The following is a 19,798-nucleotide window of genomic DNA, read 5'->3' as shown; positions in this document are numbered from 1 at the left end:
GTATTTATCCAACTCCCCTTTGACAGTGACGACTGGATCTGCTGGCAATGTTCTTCTTTGGCAACACCTTCCAGATCACATCAATTCACTGCTGCTTAATGATGTCTCCCCCTTTGGCTAGTTTCTGCTGCCAAAAGTGTATTCCCTCAACAGAAAGGCACTTTTACCACTGTAGCCACCGAAGTTGGCCATTCCCTCAATACAAAATGGAGGAATGCAAAGCTTGCAGGGTAAAATGGACAATGTCTGCAGCACAAGCAGGCTGCACCAAGCCAATGTGTAGAGAGCAGACAGCACCGAAACGAACATTCCGCATACTAATGAGGCAATCTCCGGGATAGTTAACATAGCAATGGAACGATCCCAGGGACAATGGACACAAATAGGGAAGTGATTGCAACAGTGTATGGGAAACCAGACACCCCGGCACCAGCGGGGTTCGAAGACAAAGCACCTGAAGGCCCGCCCAGTAGCCGAGAGATAGCCTCAGTATTGGGGGGATTCAAACAAATCGATTGGGAAGAGACCCAATCGATTCCCAGCAGGTAAAGGGTCCGCCCAAAAGGGCGCGAAGCCCTAGGACCTATAAAAGACAGGTCCCACACTTAGTTCGTTCTTCTTAACCAGCCCTCCTCTCTGGACCAGTATCTCGACCAGCTTTTGCCAAAGAAGACCTTGAACGAGAGAGATGAGAGGTTTGGGACAGCAGCCGCCAGCAAGTAAGTGTCTCACAACGATCGCTACCAGAGATAGACACTCCTGACCCCTTTTAACCCGTACCAACCTGAAGTCTGCAGACCAGAGCAGAGCAAGAGGCCTTGTCCCCTGATCCAGCAGTTCTCTTTGAGATAAGTATTGGTTTATTTAGCGGTAGGAATAGTTTAATCCTCTTAGTGCGTGCATGGGTAGTTATTATAATTGTATTATAATAAACTCAGTTGTTTGAACTTACTAATTGGTGTATGGTTTTATTGCTTTGAACTTGACCTTGAAACTTGTGGCAGTATCTTAACGATACCTGGCGACTCCAGAGCTAAGTAACGAAACAGAGCCAAATTGAGTGTTAAGCACACTCACCCAGAACGAGCAACACCACATGAATTCATTTGGTTTTTGATGCAAATGGCACCGAACTAAAGCAAAGAGACCCCAAATCATGAGCTCACGCTTCAGCAAGACTGAGCCTCGAGTGGCCCACGTGATTATAGTGACAAAAAGGTTTGACTTTTACAACGTCAGTGCTTCCCTCCCCCTCACACAAGAAAGGAGAAGTACTCCACACACGCAGGATGCAACCTTTGAATACAAACCAAACTTTCCAACTAATCTAGGACCAACTTTCACACAAGGACAAAAAAAAAGGAATTACTGAGACACCGCACACAGGACTTTACTAACATTTTTTTTAAAAACCCACAACAACGTGTTTCGTCACAGCCGACTACCAACCTCGCCCACAATCTGCTGACAACACAAGGATCATGCAAATTCTGTTTGCAGAAGGAGCGCCCCGACCACTCAATCCTGAATTTGTGCTGAGATGCTTCTTACTTGCACATAGGAATCCACACATTCCAGGCAGAAGCACAAGATTGAATGAAGGTGACCCAAGTCCAAGACCTCAATCCCGCTCACTCAGACAGCTCTCCCAACGCTGTCGTTCAAAATAAAACAGGAGGAATAAATTCTGAACCCACTGCTCCACACACAAATTGAAAACGGTTTTACTGTCTGGTCTTTGCTGACCGTTTCACAGGGACCACAGCTCGCTTCTAAACCAAACAGCTTCGTGGGCATTGCTTTGTAATCTAAATGAACAACGACAGATACATTGCTTCCTCCCCTTCTGATGCACCTTACGCACCTCACCATCACCTCCTCAAGGTCAACAAGGGATGGGCAATAACTGCTGGTCTGCCCATCGATGCCCACCTCCCAAAGTGAATTAAAAAACACCCGTTATGTCAACGCTGGTCATGTCTCTTCATTTTGAGAACTCCCCAGTTGTTCCCACCATAAATGAACACCTGAACTGTGCCTCAGAGTGGGGAGCCTTTGAGTCGGAAGACTGCGTGTCCAAGTCTCTCTCGGGAGGCCTCAGCACAAAGTCTAGGCTAACACTCCCGGTGCTGCACTGAGGGAGTGCTGCACTGTCTGAGGTGCCATCTGATTAAACACAACCAGTCTGCTCCCACAGGTGGAGGTGAGAGATTCGACAGTGTCCTCGATACTGTCTATCACACCGCGACAGATTATCTGGCGATAGTTACTGCTGTGTGCAAATCAGCATTTCAGAAGCCACCTCATTAGGATGTGAAAGTTCTTCCTTTTCTTTAATTTTCAGCACGGCTGATTGTGTTCCACTTGGATGGAAGTTTGGTTAAATCACACTTAGGACACGGTGCACAGTTCTGGCTGACACATTATAAAAAGGATATAAAGGCACGGAAGAGGATGTTACCAGGATGGTAACAGGACATGCGAGGATACAGCGATCAGGAAAGGAACAGGCTGGGTCTCCTTTCTTTTGGCGAGTGAAACTGGAGGCATGACTACAGGTTGAGTGTCCTTTATTGAAAACGCTTGGGGCCAATTGCATTGCAGAGTTTAGATCACTTCCGCTTGGGATCAGGCATCTGAACTTGCATTACAATGGGATCAGGCATCTGAACTTGCATTACAATCGCCTGGGCCAGCTATAGTCTACAGTAAATGAAATAGCTAGAAAACTAAGATGTATCATGGAACAATAAATACAGTGTGTCAGGTTTCGTTATTGACAGGCTCACCGCAAAGATGGCAAGGTCAACAATGCAGACAACTCGTCTTCCGCGCTAAAAGATCAAAGTGCAGCTTTTGGATGTGTTTGGGATTTACAGATAAAGGGTTTTCGACCACCATGAAATCTTCACCCAGAAAGCACAGAGAACCTGGCACTCTATATTTCCTTCTTGAGATGTGGGTGTCACTGACAAGCCCAGCATTTGTTGCCCATCCTTATTTAAATGCCCACTCAGGCCGAGTAGGATTCGGGATGGACTTGGACCGAGTGGGATTAGGGATGGACTGGGACCGAGTGGGATTAGGGATGGACTGGGACCGAGTGGGATTAGGGATGGACTGGGACCGAGTGGGATTAGGGATGGACTGGGACCGAGTGGGATTAGGGATGGACTCGGACCGAGTAGGATTCGGGATGGACTCAGACCGAGTGGGATTCGGGATGGACTGGGACCGAGTGGGATTCGGGATGGTCTCGGACCGAGTGGGATTAGGGATGGACTGGGACCGAGTAGGATTCGGGATGGACTCGGACCGAGTGGGATTAGGGATGGACTGGGACCGAGTAGGATTCGGGATAGACTCGGACTGAGTGGGATTAGGGATGGACTGGGACCGAGTAGGATTCGGGATGGACTCGGACCGAGTGGGATTCGGGATGGACTGGGACCGAGTGGGATTAGGGATGGACTCGGACTGAGTGGGATTAGGGATGGACTGGGACCGAGTGGGATTCGGGATGGACTTGGACCGAGTGGGATTCGGGATGGACTTGGACCGAGTGCGATTCGGGATGGACTCGGACTGAGTGGGATTAGGGATGGACTGGGACCGAGTGGGATTAGGGATGGACTGGGACCGAGTGGGATTAGGGATGGACTGGGACCGAGTGGGATTAGGGATGGACTGGGACTGAGTGGGATTAGGGATGGACTCGGACCGAGTAGGATTCGGGATGGACTTGGACCGAGTGGGATTAGGGATGGACTGGGACCGAGTGGGATTAGGGATGGACTCGGACCAAGTGGGATTAGGGATGGACTGGGACCGAGTGGGATTAGGGATTGACTGGGACCGAGTGGGATTAGGGATGGACTGGGACCGAGTGGGATTAGGGATGGACTGGGACCGAGTGGGATTAGGGATGGACTGGGACCGAGTGGGATTAGGGATGGACTCGGACCGAGTAGGATTCGGGATGGACTCAGACCGAGTGGGATTCGGGATGGACTGGGACCGAGTGGGATTCGGGATGGTCTCGGACCGAGTGGGATTAGGGATGGACTGGGACCGAGTAGGATTCGGGATGGACTCGGACCGAGTGGGATTAGGGATGGACTGGGACCGAGTAGGATTCGGGATGGACTCGGACCGAGTGGGATTAGGGATGGACTCGGACCGAGTGGGATTAGGGATGAACTGGGACCGAGTGGGATTAGGGATGGACTCGGACCGAGTGGGATTCGGGATGGACTGGGACCGAGTGGGATTAGGGATGGTCTCGGACCGAGTGGGACTAGGGATGGACTCGGACCGAGTGGGATTAGGGATGGACTGGGACCGAGTGGGATTAGGGATGGACTGGGACCGAGTAGGATTCGGGATGGACTCAGACAGAGTAGGATTCGGGATGGACTCAGACCGAGTGGGATTCGGGATGGACTCGGACCGAGTGGGATTAGGGATGGACTGGGACCGAGTGGGATTAGGGATGGACTCGGACTGAGTGGGATTAGGGATGGACTGGGACCAAGTGGGATTCGGGATGGACTCGGACCGAGTGGGATTAGGGATAGACTCGGGCCGAGTGGGATTCGGGATGGACTCGGACTGAGTGGGATTAGGGATGGACTGGGACCGAGTGGGATTAGGGATGGACTCAGACCGAGTGGGATTAGGGATGGACTGGGACCGAGTGGGATTAGGGATGGACTGGGACTGAGTGGGATTAGGGATGGACTGGGACTGAGTGGGATTAGGGATGGATAAAAATTGCCGGCCCAGTCAGCAGCCGCCACATTCATGAATTAATTATTTTTAAAAATTAATTATTTTTTGGGCAGCACGGTAGCATGGTGGTTAGCATAAATGCTTCACAGCTCCAGGGTCCCAGGTTCGATTCCCGGCTGGGTCACTGTCTGTGCGGAGTCTGCACGTCCTCCCCGTGTGTGCGTGGGTTTCCTCCGGGTGCTCCGGTTTCCTCCCACAGTCCAAAGATGTGCGGGTTAGGTGGATTGGCCAGGCTAAATTGCCCTTAGTGTCCTAAAAAATAAGGTTAATGGGGGTTGTTGGGTTACTGGGATAGGTATACGTGGGCTTGAGTAGGGTGATCATTGCTCGGCACAACATCGAGGGCCGAAGGGCCTGTTCTGTGCTGTAATGTTCTAATTCTAATTCTAAAAAATTGCCCTTCAACTGAGCATCTCGCTCGGCCATTTCAGAGGTTAGCGAAGAGCCGTCCACGTTGCTGTGTGGGACTGGAGTCACATGTAGGCCAGACCGGGTAAGGACGGCAGATTTCCTTCCCTGAAGGACAGTAGTGAACCGGATAGTTTTTTACAACAGTCGATGATAGTTTCATGCTCACCATTACTGAGATTCATCTTCCAATCCAGATATTTTCTAATCGAATTGAGATTCTGTTAGCTGTCCTGCTGAGTTTTTTACCCCTGTTCCCTCTGGATTACTTGTCCAGTGACTACGCCAGTATGTCTGCCCATTCCACCACAAAGGCGAATAATATAGTAGCATTTTGGGGGAGATAGTTAAGCATGATGGAGAGGAATGGAGTGGTAGAATATCAAAGGAGACCATTAACTTCTAAAGCAAAATGTGAACTTTGTCTTTAACTGCCCCCCAAGATTACACACTGTAAACAAAATCTTTGACTGTACAAGAATTAAACAAAGTGCTACCAATTCAATACTCTATATCTTTAATAAACATTTTAATTTTAAAACTGAAAATCTCAACAAGCCACTCCCTGTTGTGTTTTAATTTACACCCAAGAACTTCCCTATACATTGCAGGACCTGAGGTCTCCATCACTTCGCCTGAGATCAACCCCAAGTGTGCCACAGCTCTTTGAAATTAACTTTGAATCCCCAAGCTAGCAGATTCTTTGGGGTCCTTCCAGTAGCGTCAGGCAATTCTCGTTCAGAACTTCATCCTGTGGACACTGCTGCCCTCCTTGCTTAGTGGCTCCAAAATCGGAAAGCACCTTGTTTCCGACAGCCCTGGTACTGGTCATGGTCCTGGTCTCAGCTATTTCCCGAGCTCCCACTGCTGGCAGCTACTGCTCTCTCTGCCAGTCACACTGAGACAACACACGGGAAATCCCACCCCAATAGGACACCAACCCTTCAGTCTGTCCCTGTGGTTAAACTTGCAGCTCTGGGATATCCCAGACAGAGATTTAAACCCACCATCCACAATTCCCAAATCTGTCCTTGGATCTGCAAAGTATATGAAAAATGAAATGAAAATGAAAATCGCTTATTGTCACGAGTAGGCTTCAATGAAGTTGCTGTGAAAAGCCCCTAGTCGCCACATTCCGGCGCCTGTTCGGGGAGGCTGGTACGGGAATCGAACCGTGCTGCTGGCCTGCTCGGTCTGCTTTAAAAGCCAGCGATTTAGCACAGTGAGCTAAACCAGCCCCTATATGGATCCTTGAAGACCTTGTCTACCAGTTGCTTCTCAGCGTTTCTTTGTTCGTGTGAATGGCATGAATAATTCACGTCGCGGACAAAGATGGGGCATTTCTCCTCAGGTTTACTGTCCTCGGAAAAAGGGCACAACCTGCAGTTTTGTGGCTTTCATAGTTTCAATTATGACCTTGTAAGGACGCATGGAAGGATCTTTAATGTGTAAGCTGTCATGTGAGAGTACCTTTAAGAAATGGGTGTTTATCAGTGATGTCAGAGTGTGTGTGGAGCTGGGCTGTCTGTCAGCTTTTTACTTTCATTTTTGAGCTGGCTGCTACAGAGTGAGTTTTTCGTTTTGTTTTCAGAGAGAAGAGCTGCAGTGAAAGCCAGCAGATGTGCATGGATCTCTCTACAAGCTAAAGAGTGTTCATTTGGGTGATTTCAAAGGGATAACTGCTCTCATTAGAGAATTTAAACCTGATCTCTGTGTTAAAAGGGTATTTTGTCTTCTGGATGTTGTTTGGGAATTTATCAAAGGTTATCAATAGGGTACTGTATTCTTTGGGAATTTATTGGTGTTGATAGTTGTTAAGATGTTTACTGTGGGTTTATAAAGTGTTAACTGGTTTCAGAAATAAATATTGTTATAATTTAAATGTACTATAGATCTCTGTTGAATAACACCTGAAAGGCAGGCCCGTGTGCTCCCCATAACCACAATCCATTCAAAGTTAAGGGTCAGGTGTGTCATGTGAGAGTACCTTTAAGAAATGGGTGTTTATAAATGGGTGTGTATATAAATAGCTGAAGTGAGAGTACCTTTAAGAAATGGGTGTTTACTACCACAGTGATGTCAGAGAGTGGGTGGAGCTGGGCTGTCTGTCGGCTTTTTACTTTCGTTTTAGGCTGTTTGCTTCAGGGTGTGTTTTAGTTTAGTTTTCAGTGTTGGAGCTGAAGCCAGACACAGCAGCTGAACTGCTGTTCTCTCTGCCATGAAAAGACTATCTCTTGATCATTTGGTGAATTATAAATGTTTTCAGTCATGACTTTAACCTGATGTGCTTCTGTTAAAGGTTTTGTTTTTAAGTCGTATGGATGTTAAAAGGAAAGCTTAAAGGATTACTTAGTGTTGTAGTTTTTGGGGGTTGTATTTGAATTAATGGTTGCTAACATGTTCACTGTATGTTTTAAAAAGGTTAACTTGAGTTCGTAGAATAAACATTGTTTTGCTTCAAAAAACGTTTCCATTTCTGCTGTACCACACCTGTAGAGTGGGCCGTGTGCTCCCCATACCACAGTCTATTCAAAGGTGTGGGTCAGGGGAACTCCATGATACACTTTGGGGTTCTCTAATCCCTAGACCTGAACAAAACATCCTCAGTGAGGTGAATTCAGGATTTCAATTTCCCCAAAACTAAAAAGGCATATCCTGACAGCATCTGAAATGTGAAATAAAACATATTCAGAGGAATCAGATGAGGAGTTGCTGGATGAAGGCTTCAATGAAGCATCAAACACCGACCTGGACTGGGCGGGACAGTTCGTTTCTGTCCAAACTGATTCAGGCTGTGCTAAAAAAGCTACAAGATTCTCCTCATTGGTGGCAGGAAAACCTCATTTACACTTGTAAAATCAGCAATCAAATTCTGACAGGTTAATGATTGGCTTACATTGGATACAGTTTGGACAATCTTGTTTGAAATATGCAGGTTATTTTGGAGATAGTCTGAATTTTTTTTTTAAAGGTGGACGAGTTGTGATTATTAACCCTGACACTGGAATCCTCGAGACTATTATTATTGGACCAGCTGCTGCATTTTGCATGTCAGAAGCTAAAATCCTGAGCAAACTGAGAAGTGGATGATAATTAATTGGGAGTTTAAACAATATGTGAAACAGGTAGAGTGTATATAAATGTGTTGTATATATTTATATGCACTTTAATTTGCAGTTGCCAATGGCTGGAACGAGGTACAAGTGGAGCTGAAGCTAACTAACTTTACTTCCAAGGATGCCTTTCGCTGAAAGGTCTTTTTTAAAATAATCTGTATTGTCACAAGTAGGCTGACATTAACACTGCAATGAAGTTACTGTGAAAATCCCCTAGTCGCCACTTTCCGGCGCCTGTTCGGGTACACTTAGGGAGAATTCAGAATGTCCAATTCACCTAACAGCACGTCTTTCGAGACTTGTGGGAGGAAACCGGAGCACCCGGAGGAAACCCACGCAGACACGGGGAGAACGTGCAGACTCTGCACAGACGGTGACCCAAGCCGGGAATCGAACCTGGGATCCTGTGAAGCCACAGTGCTAACCACTGTGCTATCGATTGACCGATACTTGAATAAACCTGTCAATTTTCTCTCACTGCTAATCGGTATTTTATTGTCTTTAGTGTTTAAATGTTGTGCAGTTTCTCTTGCTGCGGTGTTAGCCTCTCGCCCAGGTTGCTTAGCGAATGACACACACACACACACACACACAATCAGCTCCAACTATAGTCTGGACCCTGCGTTATCAGGTTTTCACACTTGGCCTGCAGCCTCTCACACCAAAGTGTATGTTGCATAGATTTTGCTTAATCTCGACCGGTTGTAACCAAGTTTCTCCAGGGCCCATCGGATCCAACAAGGCCGAGTGGTTCCCACCCGGGTCCGTTGACTGCTACTGCACAACTACCAACACGTAAACCAGCAGAGATTCCGCACGGGTGACATTTAGGTTATTCCCTGTGCAACATTTAATTCTGGTGGTACTGAGCTACCAGAAGAATATTAGCCACCTCACCCACCCTCTATTGAAAGTCCAATGAAGGCTACAAAAAAAACAAAACAAATATGTAGCATGGTACAATAGGGTCTTCTTAGCACACTGGGCTGAATAGCTGGTTTGTAATGCAGAACAAGACAGCAGCACAGGTTCAATTCCCGTACCAGCCTCCCCGAACAGGCACCGGAATGTGGCGCCTAGGGGCTTTTCACAGTAACTTTATTGAAGCCTACTCGTGACAATAAGCGATTTTCATTTCATTTCATTCTAGGAATACACGCGTAGCTCACTGGATGTGGAAAACCAAAGGAGATTTATCACTTTCCCCCCCCCCAGAGACCAGTGAAATTGTTCCCCCCTCAATCCTTTTGTCTCATTTGCACGAATTGTTTAGACACAGGTTCTGTCCCTGGGAAAACCTGGAGAATCTCTGATGAGTTGATTGAAGCAAACTACACAACAGCTCATTATTTAACAAACAAGAATGGGAAACCCTCTATCTTCCACTTCCTTTTTGTCAGAAAGCACGTGAATTCCTACATGGGGTTTATCCAATTATTGGGGGAGTCCAAATAACAAACAAGAATGGGAAACTCTCTATCTTCTACTTCCTTTCTGTCAGAAAGCACGTGAATTCCTACATGAGGTTTATCCAATTATTGGGGAGTCCAAATAACTATTACCAAGGCATTTAGATCAATAAATAGTACTAATTAGGAATAAGATTTTCAAACATCGACAGACCGAAGAAATGCTGCAGATGTTTCCGAGGAGAGACTGGGTTTGCCCCTTAGAACCCTGAGAACTCCAAAGCAAGTTATCTTCTCATTTCAGCATTTCACATCGAGAAAGTCGGAGTCACTTACCGGGCAGAAAGAGGCCATTCAGCCCATCGAGTCAATGCCAGCTCTGCACAGAGAAATGCCGTCTGCCCCACTCCTCATATCAAACAGAGACCCTAGTTTGATTCCCAGTCTGTGCTACATGACATGAGCAAGTGTCAGGCAGGGTGGCACATGGAGCTCTGTAACTAGCCTGAGGCACCTTGAAATGTACACCAAAGAATAAGTCAGGGACTTCCCTTCTGATCAGTATCGAGCGACCGTTGCTCGTGTGCATACTGCGCACGTGGTGTGTGTGTATGCGCGGTCCACTGCGGAGACTCCCCAGGCCACTGTCAGATTTTGGATGAGTAATAGCCACTTGAACAAGGTGTGAGGGTTTAGCCAAGACGTACAGGGCGATACCTCGAGAGGTAGAAAAACCTCTGGCTGCCGCTCCTGTCTCATCTGGCTCTTTGGAAAGATTTCAATACCTGACCGTCAGCGACAGATTGTTTCAAACCCAACGGGTGAGATTTTTATAAAATAGTGTTCTCATAAAGCAGTCTGCCAATTGGAGTGATAAGGTACAGGATGCCCATTAAACAACCACAGGGTTTAAACAGCAGGTTCCTATTTTCTCTCTCAGAAACTCACTTGTCTGTTCAAACCCTCATCTTAATCGCGCACTCGATGGGTTGTGGAAGATTTGGATTGCACAATCCTATCCGCAGAACATCACACAGAGCACACCAACCTCTTAAACAAGATGGACCAACACATCTTCCATGAAAGAAAGGGTCAGTGCTATCAAAAGCTAACAAAGGAACCAGGTCTTGTGCTCCAGTGCACCCTGTACCTTCTCACTCCAATCGGCACACTGCTTTATGATAGCACTATTTTGTAAAAATCTCAGCCTGGATAGACAACTGGCAATCCCATTCCAATAGAATAAACAGTACGGGATTTGGAAGGGGTCAAATCTAACGTTGCCTACCTGTGCACGAATCAAAGCTTCAAAGCTTGGCTGAAAGTAATCAATGCGGCTATTGTAAAACTTTGGCATCTCTTCAAGCAGCTGCTTGTTCTTGGCTTCAAAGTCTTCCCGAATCGGCCTCAGCTCCTCTCTCGCCTGGGGAATAAAACAAAATAACCAAAGACATGTGATCTTTGTGCTTTGTACCAGGATTGAAACCCAACAGCGAGGAACCAGGGTTGGATATGTCTGGGACACAATGGGGGACAAAGCTGGATCCGCCACTGTCCACGTCGGCTGGCCCTGCATCCAGTTTGACACTGATTCTCAGCATCCACCGGTAACACAATCGGAGAGAAACTCAAGCTGTGTCGTGGGACCATTAACTGTATTTTTATTGGGAGGACAAAAGAAAACGTCTGCACAGATGGGCAGGAAACTGAGGCCCGAGATCTGTGAAGAAAGGTGTTTCGTCCACTGCAGGAAGAACTTAGTCAAACAGACAGAAACAAATCAGCCTGAGTAAGGAAACCTCGAGAGGAGGGAGAGGACATTGTGGATTGAGTGACAGTGTCAGCTGTGTGCACTCTTCCAGGTGAAGTGCGCAATCCGCTTGCTCTGAATTTTCAGGAGACCCCCCACTCAGTTGCCATCGACCTGGACAAGTGTCCTCATGTTGCAGAGAGGATGATCACAGTGAGAAGTCTGACAACACCAGGTTAAAGTCCAACAGGTTGGTTTCAAATCACTAGCTCTCGGAGCGCTGCTCCTTCCTCAGGTGAAGGAAGTGACGACTCAGTTCTTTAATTCCCTTTTCTTTGTGTTTATTTCTTCTCTTGCTCTCTCCTCCTTCATTAAACCTCTGCTAACCTCCACATCTCCTTTGCCCTGTTATCACTTCACTCAGCCTTTATGTTTTCCCCGGTGACTCTGCAAGGTCAGCCAATGAGCAGATAAACCGGGAGGGTCTGGGGTTCAGTTCCCGCTCCATGCAGAGCCTGCTGGAGTGGGGTGGGGTGGGGGCAGTGCAGAAGGATTCGTTGCCATGGGCAGTAGGTGAGGAACACACAGGCAGCAATTCCTGGTCACGACCCAGCAAGGCGCGATGCCTGAGCGTGCGGAGTGAGTCGCCTCAACCACATCGCCTGCCCCACGTCCAGCCACATTCAAAGCGGACTCCATTGGAATCTGGCCCGTGTTTGCAGAACAAGGTCCATCCTTTCCCACACCGCACTCCCACCCAAATCACCTTTAGACCATTGAAGCTGTTCCTATTTTACAACTCTCCTCACTTTGCATCAGGGAATGCATCTTGGATATCTTAAAAACATCACCCACCCGTCTAATTCTTCACAGGCCAGTCACCTTACCTGGTGAAGCTTGACAAGCACAGGACCCGATTTCTCCTTCTCTTCATATTTCTCCACTTTGGACTGTAGCCTTTTATAATCCTGCAAACTCTGTTCCCGTCTCTTCACAGCCATGTTCAGACTTGGGAAAACATTGCCGAACCTTGATAACAACAAAGACAAAACAAGAAGTGAAGAGAGTTTGCGAGAATGCTTCGCGCTGGGGCCACGAGCACGGGGCAGTCAGTTAGAGAGCTCACCAGGCACTAACACCTCAAACCAGAAGGCCAAGGTGCCAGAATCAACTCCAAGACGCCAACAGATGAGCCATCGAAGAACAATGCCAGGGGAATGCCACATCGCCGCAGGAGAAAGGCCCCATCAGCCTTTATGGGTGAATGGACAAGCTGTTCCTCCATTGCCAACATACCTAATCATCAACCCCAGACTGATAGGTTATTCATTTAGTGTTTGGGGACCTGACCATGTTTGTATAGTCTGGCGCAAAGACTTGGAGAGCATTCTGAAATCGATCATGATACTAGGGAAATGCAAAGCCTTTTATCCCCATTACCTTGATGGCCATTCCTGAATTAATATCCACTTTTTTTTATTGGTTCACGGGATGTGGGCGTCGCTGGCTGGGCCATCAATTATTGCCCATCCCTGAGGGAATTTCAGTGTCAACCACATTGCTGCGGGTCTGGAGTCACATGTAGGCCAGACCAGGAAAGGACAGCAGATTTCCTTCCCTAAAGGGACATTAATGAGCCAGATGGGTTTTCACAACAATGGTTTCATGTTCATGTTTAGACTTTTAATTCCAGGTTTTTATTGAATTCAGATTTCACCACCTGCCATGGTGGGTTTTGAACCCGGGTCCCGAAGAGCATTATCCTGGATTACTAGTCCAGCGACAATACCACGAGCCCACTGCCTCCCCAATCTACTTTAAATGACAGAAGGGTCAAAGGTGGGTACGTCAGCCATGATGCGGCTGAATGGAGGAATGGAATCAAGGTGCTCTATCCTGTTCTGCCAGACACCACCCTCCTCTTTCAGAAACTAAGGATAATGCAAGACAAACTGATCCATACAATGGTTTTATATCATCGACAGACAATAGTTTCAAAGCACAAACAGTTCCAATGTGAGTAATGATGCCCTTTTCAAACACGTTGGTTTTGAGGAGGTCTACACCATGTTCATTTTCCCAGGCTGACAGATTTGCTGCATTTTCAATTTCCGTTTCAGAATTCAGACTTGTTCTCCACGAGCCTCCCCAGGGGCATGAGAAGCACAATATTACCACCAAGTCTCATCTCAAGGTGGAACTTGTCCAGGCCCTCCCTCTCAGACATCCAGGGGTCACAAGGGATGCCACAGATCAATACAAACATGTTCAGGGGCGGAGGAGCTCAATGTTTAACTTATTGACTGCAAATGCCCAACACCATCGCAACCCAGACTGGGCGGAATAAATCATTCCAGCAAAATCAAAAAATGACCATACGTCTGAAATCCAGCGAGGCCGATTTCAGCGGCAGACTTGCGATGAAAAGGGACAGGAAGTCAGTTTACTGTCATCTTTTTGAGCGACACAAATTCCATCAAATAAGTGCGAATTTTGAGTGTTTTTTTCAAAATTAAGAACTGAAATAAATCAAACTAACTGCGACTGCTCTGCACTGAGGGAGATTTATGAAAACCTGAAACAGACTTGTGTTTTCCACTGGGCTGGGAGTCTCGCACCACTTTCTGATTCGACGCATTGGCCTTCAGTAAAGGGGGCAAGTACAGTTTGGGTTTCTGTCTTCGGCCTAGCTACAAGCCACAGCAGCCCACACGGGCTCGATATGTCTCCCCTCACGAGCAATTTGCCGCTAAGCCGACAGTGCCAGGCGCTCGAGTGATTTTGATGGACAGGTCTCAGAGAGTGTGTTTCCGTGTGTCAGGATGAGGCCATTAACACGAGATGGTCACCACAAACTTCACGGCAGGGAATTCAGGGAAAAAAACGTCTTTACTCAGAGAGCAAGGAGAGTGTGGAACCTGCCATCACGGGGCACGGTTGGAGCCAGTGGAACAAATACAATGAAGGGGAAGCTGGATAGATGCACCAGAGAGAAAGGAATAGGGTGATAGTTGAGGGAGGATGAGAAAAGGCCAGTGTGGAGCATGATAATTGTGGGCAGAGATTTACAATCCCTTCCTCGCTGCAGCAGAGGAGGCTGACAGGAGACTCAGTAAAGATATTTCTGTCAAAAAAGTCATGGAGGGTTTGAAATAGATACAAAACTTTATTTTCCCCGTTTGAGGAGGGAGTGAATGATGAGCGGGGCTGGAGGGGGTTACAGAGATATTCATTCACACAGATGATTGTTGGAACATGGAATGCCTTGCCAGCTGGAGCAGTTGAAGTGAAGTTCATGGTTTCTTAAAGAGGGAAAATGAATAAACATTTGGGCCAGACAACATTCTGAGCTACAGGGAAGAGAATGTTGCTCGTCTCTCTCTCTCTCTCTTCACCAGAGCTTGTAAGCTGCTGAGCCCCGACAGGAATACATGCAAGGGTGGCCTGCTGAGATGCACAACAGCCATAGCAAGCAGTACCTTTTTCAAGTTTCCTACTGCCTTTTCTCACACGTAGAACAAGAGAAAAAAAAGTTCCTCCTGAACTATCAGCAACAGGCAGCAGGGTAGCATTGTGGATAGCACAATTGCTGCACAGCTCCAGGGTCCCAGGTTCGATTCCGGCTTGGGTCACTGTCTGTGCGGAGTCTGCACATCCTCCCCGTGTGTGCGTGGGTTTCCTCCGGGTGCTCCGGTTTCCTCCCACAGTCCAAAGATGTGCAGGTTAGGTGGACTGGCCATGATAAATTGCCCTTAGTGTCCAAAATTGCCCTCAGTGTTGGGTGGGGTTACTGGGTTATGGGGATGGGGTGTTGACCTTGGGTAGGGTGCTCTTTCCAAGAGCCGGTGCAGACTCGATGGGCCGAATGGCCTCCTTCTGCACTGTAAATTCTATGACAGAGGTCAATCAGCTATCGGACCGTTCATCACTTCTCGCTGGACCCCAAGTGTGAGAAACACATCCCAAACAAGCACTGGTCGACCCGGTTCTGAATTAATCAGATTCTCTCAAGGATTCAGGGTGAGCGGCTCCCATCGAGAGGTCCTCATGAGCATGTGACCAAGGTGATATCCCGAGCAGGATGGCTCACCAGAGAGTTGTGGAGTCTGCTCTGGGGAAAGGTGTTGGATACTGTCACTGCCAATCTGTGTCATACCATCAGTTCAAAAAGACTTCAACTTTTCAAAGGAAGATCTCAAAACTCAGATGGAATAATAATAATCTTTATTACTGTCACAAGTAGGCTGACATTAACACTGCAATGGAGGTACTGTGAAATCCCCGAGTTGCCACACTCCGCATCTGTTCGGGTACACTGAGGGAGAATTCAGAATGTCCAATTCACCGAACAGCACGTCTTTCGGGACTTGTGGGAGGAAACCGGAGCACCCGGAGGAAACCCACGCAGACACGGGGAGAACGTGCCGACTCCTCACAGACAGAGACCCAAGTCAATTCCTCTGGCTGGGGAAATCGAGCTCAGGACCCTGGCGTTGTGAAGCGATAGGGCAGCACGGTAGCATGTGTGCGTGGGTTTCCTCCGGGTGCTCCGGTTTCCTCCCACAGTCCAAAGATGTGCGGGTTAGGTGGATTGGCCATGCTAAATTGCCCGTAGTGTCCTAAAATGTAAGGTTAAGAGGGGGGTTGTTGGGTTACGGGTATAGGGTAGATACGTGGGTTTGAGTAGGGTGATCATTGCTCGGAACAACATCGAGGGCCGAAGGGCCTGTTCTGTGCTGTACTGTTCTGTGTTCCGTGTTCTGTGATAGTGCTAACCACTATGCTACCGTGACACTGGAGGTACAGCACACAGCCCAGACCATTTGGCCTAAGCAGCCTGTGTTTATTCATGACACAAGCTTCCGCCCACCATGCTTCATCTCACCTCAGCTGGAGAACAAGGAGGTCATTCAGCCTCTGAAGCTCATGCTTTCCCATTCAAGTAAGCGAAGAACATCAAAAATAGGAGGAGTCGACCATTCGACCCCTCAAGCCTGCTCTGCCATTCAATAGGATCATGGTTAATCTCTTGCCTGAATTCCATTTTCCTCTCCACCTTCCATTATCCCTGGATTCTCTGAGATCAATGTGTCCTGAAGCAGCTTTAAATATATTCAGTGCTGGAGCATCTCCAGCTCTCTGGGTCGAGAATTCCAAAGGTTCATGACGAATGGGATGAAGGAATCGTTCCACCTCTCAGGCCTAAAATGATTGGCCGCCTGCCTGGAGGCTTTTCCTTTGTGCTCTCGATTCCCCAGCCAGAGGAAATGACACCTGAGCTCTATCTACCCTGTCAAGCCCCTCCAGAAACGGGCCTGTTGCAACAAGGTTATCCCTCACTCTTCGAAACTCCAAAGGAATATAGGCACGATTCACTCAGCATTTCAGCATCAGACAATCCCCTCAGCCCAGCGGCCAGCCTCATAAATCTGAACTGATGTGTATCACCGCTCATTTCCCTGACTTGGGTCTCAATATCATAGAATTTACAGTGCAGAAGGAGGCCATTCAGCCCATCGAGTCTGCACCGGCCCTCTGAAAGAGCATATCCTCCCCAAACACAAAAAATCAGTCTTGGTTTTTAGCTCATCAAGTAACCTGGGGCCGCAACAGCTTTCTCAATTGAGTGCGTTACCGACTGATACTCACCCCACCTGTGGAAACAGTGTTTCCCAACATCAGCCCCTTGACACCTCGACTCAAAACTTATACAGGGCCTTGAGGAAAAAAGTGAACCGGGTGGTTAAAACAATGATGTCGCACAACATTCATATAGAATTGAGGGACCAGAGCAAATCAGGTTGAAATTGGGAGAAACGATATTGTATTGTGACTCAGTCACGATTCTCATCGGGCCAACAGGTGCAGACACGATGGTCCGAACAGCCTCCTTCGAGACCATAGCCACAGCACGATTCCCTCTAGAAGGACTAACAATAATAGAATGGGGTATTCATCAAAGAGCAGGAATTGGTGGATGTTGAGTGTGGAGAAGGGTGTGTAGATAGCCTGGGTCACATAGAGATCCAAAACGACGAGGTGTTGGGCATCTTGTAAAATATTAAGGTAGATAAGTCCCCAGGGCCTGATGGGATCTACCCCAGAATACCGAAGGAGGCTAGAGAGGAAATTGCTGAGGCCTTGACAGAAATCTTTGGATCCTCACTGTCTTCAGGTGATGTCCTGGAGGACTAGAGAATAGCCAATGTTGTTCCTTTGTTTAAGAAGGGTAGCAAGGATAATCCAGGGAACTATAGGCCAGTGAGCCTTACGTCAGTGGTAGGGAAATTACAGGAGAGAATTCTTCGAGACAGGATCTACTGCCATTTGGAAGCAAGTGGACGTATTAGCGAGAGGCAGCACGGTTTTGTGAAGGGGAGGTCGTGTCTCACTAACTTGATAGGAGTTTTTTGAGAAGATCAAATAGATGATTGATGCAGGTAGGGCAGTGGATGTTGTCTATATGAACTTCAGTAAGGCCTTTGACAAGGTTCCACATGGCAGACTGGTACAAAAGGTGAAGTCACACGGGATCAGGGTGAGCTGGCAAGGTGGATACAGAACTGGCTAGGTCATAGAAGGCAGAGAGTAGCAATGGAAGGTGCTTTTCTGATTGGAGGGCTGTGACTAGTGGTGTTCCGCAGGGATCAGTGCTGGGACCTTTGCTGTTTGTAGTATATATAAATGATTTGGAGGAAAATGTAACTGGTCTGATTAGTAAGTTTGCAGACAACACAAAGGTTGGTGGAATTGCAGATAGCGATGAGCACTGTCAGAGGATACAACAGGATTTAGATCGTTTGGAGACTTTGGCGGAGAGATGGCAGATGGAGTTTAATCTAGACAAATGTGAGGTAATGCATTTTGGAAGGTCTAATGCAGGTCGGGAATATACAGTGAATGGTAGAACCCTCAAGAGTATTGACAGTCCGAGAGATCTAGGTGTACAGGTCCACAGGTCACTGAAAGGGGCAACACAGGTGGAGAAGGTAGTCAAGAAGGCATACGGCATGCTTGCCTTCATTGGCCAGGGCATTGAGTATAAAAATTGGCAAGTCATGTTGCAGCTGTATAGAACCTTAGTTAAGCCACACTTGGAGTATAGTGTTCAATTCTGGTCACCACACTACCAGAAGGATGTGGAGGCTTTAGAGAGGGTGCAGAAGAGATTTACCAGGATGTTGCCTGGTATGGAGGGCATTAGCTATGAGGAGCGGTTGAATAAACTCGGTTTGTTCTCACTGGAACGACGGAGGTTGAGGGGCGATCTGATAGAGGTGTACAAAATTATGAGGGGCATAGACAGAGTGGATAGTCAGAGGCTTTTCCCATGGTAGAGGGGTCAATTACTAGGGGGCATAGGTTTAAGGTGGGGGGGGGGGGGGGCAAGGTTTAGAGGAGATGAACAAGGCAGATGAAGATGCGCACACTAGAACATCCAGAAAGAGATCAAGATCCCGAGACAGAGGGTAGTGAGTGCCCGGAACTCGCTGCCGGAGGAGGTGGTGGAAGCAGGGACGATAGTGACGTTTAAGGGGCATTTTGACAAATACATGAATAGGATGGGAATAGAGAGATACGGACCCAGGGAGTGTAGACGATTTTAGTTTAGACGGGCAGCATGGTCGGCGCAGGCTTGGAGGGCTGAAGGGCCTGTTCCTGTGCTGTACTTTTCTTTGTTCTTTAGAGCCAGTCAGTCAGCAAATTGCAGCATAATTCAACACTCGCCCTCCAACTATCACATCATGTGTGTCCACACAATACCAAGGCTGGAGATAAGAACGATTTCTGGAAGAGATGGCTCAGGCAATAACAGAATAGTGGGATTGTTGTGTAGATTCTGCAATGAATGACCTTGCGGTGGGAGGTACAGTTTGCGCACACTAGAACATCCAGAAAGAGATCAAGATCCCTAGACGACAGTGTGAAGGAGCAGACTGATCAAGTTGCAATCAACAGGAAATGGCTCAGCTATAAACAAATATCAAATGGTCCAGAGATGCCAGTTAGAAAGTCACCAATATCTACCAATCTCCAATCTCAAAGCAGTCCGAGTGTGCGGAAAGCCAAGAGACCAGAGTGGGGCTGGCTGGATTTTAAAACAAGAACGTTTTGTTCGTCAGAGATGGGCAACGGGTCACTTTCTCTGAAATACAAGAATAGATTTACTTCTAACTACAGAATAAAAGCAGGATCAAACAGCGAGTCAAACTTCCAGTGAGAAGCCAAAGATTGAAAAGGTGTGGGGAGTTAACAAAAGAGCGGTGGAAAAAAGAAAGGCAAACGCTCTGATCAGATATTTGTGCGTGCAGGGATAAGAAAAC

The 19,798-nt window shown here is 47.5% G+C and overlaps 1 protein-coding gene across 1 annotated transcript in view; it reads right to left on the bottom strand.

Annotated features, from left to right (window-relative positions):
• Window positions 1-19,798, bottom strand: part of bin3 (bridging integrator 3) — a 122,406-nt gene that overhangs the window by 23,910 nt on the left and 78,698 nt on the right. The window contains exons 6-7 of the mRNA XM_038785677.1: window positions 12,362-12,503; window positions 11,013-11,147 (exon numbers count right to left, since the gene is read on the bottom strand). Of these exons, the coding sequence (XP_038641605.1) occupies window positions 11,013-11,147; window positions 12,362-12,503 (277 nt within the window). The remainder of the gene's footprint in view (window positions 1-11,012; window positions 11,148-12,361; window positions 12,504-19,798) is intronic.

Source organism: Scyliorhinus canicula, chromosome 26, assembly GCF_902713615.1.
Source record: "Scyliorhinus canicula chromosome 26, sScyCan1.1, whole genome shotgun sequence".
Lineage (NCBI taxonomy): Eukaryota > Metazoa > Chordata > Chondrichthyes > Carcharhiniformes > Scyliorhinidae > Scyliorhinus > Scyliorhinus canicula.
This window is presented reverse-complemented; position numbering and strand designations above follow the sequence as displayed.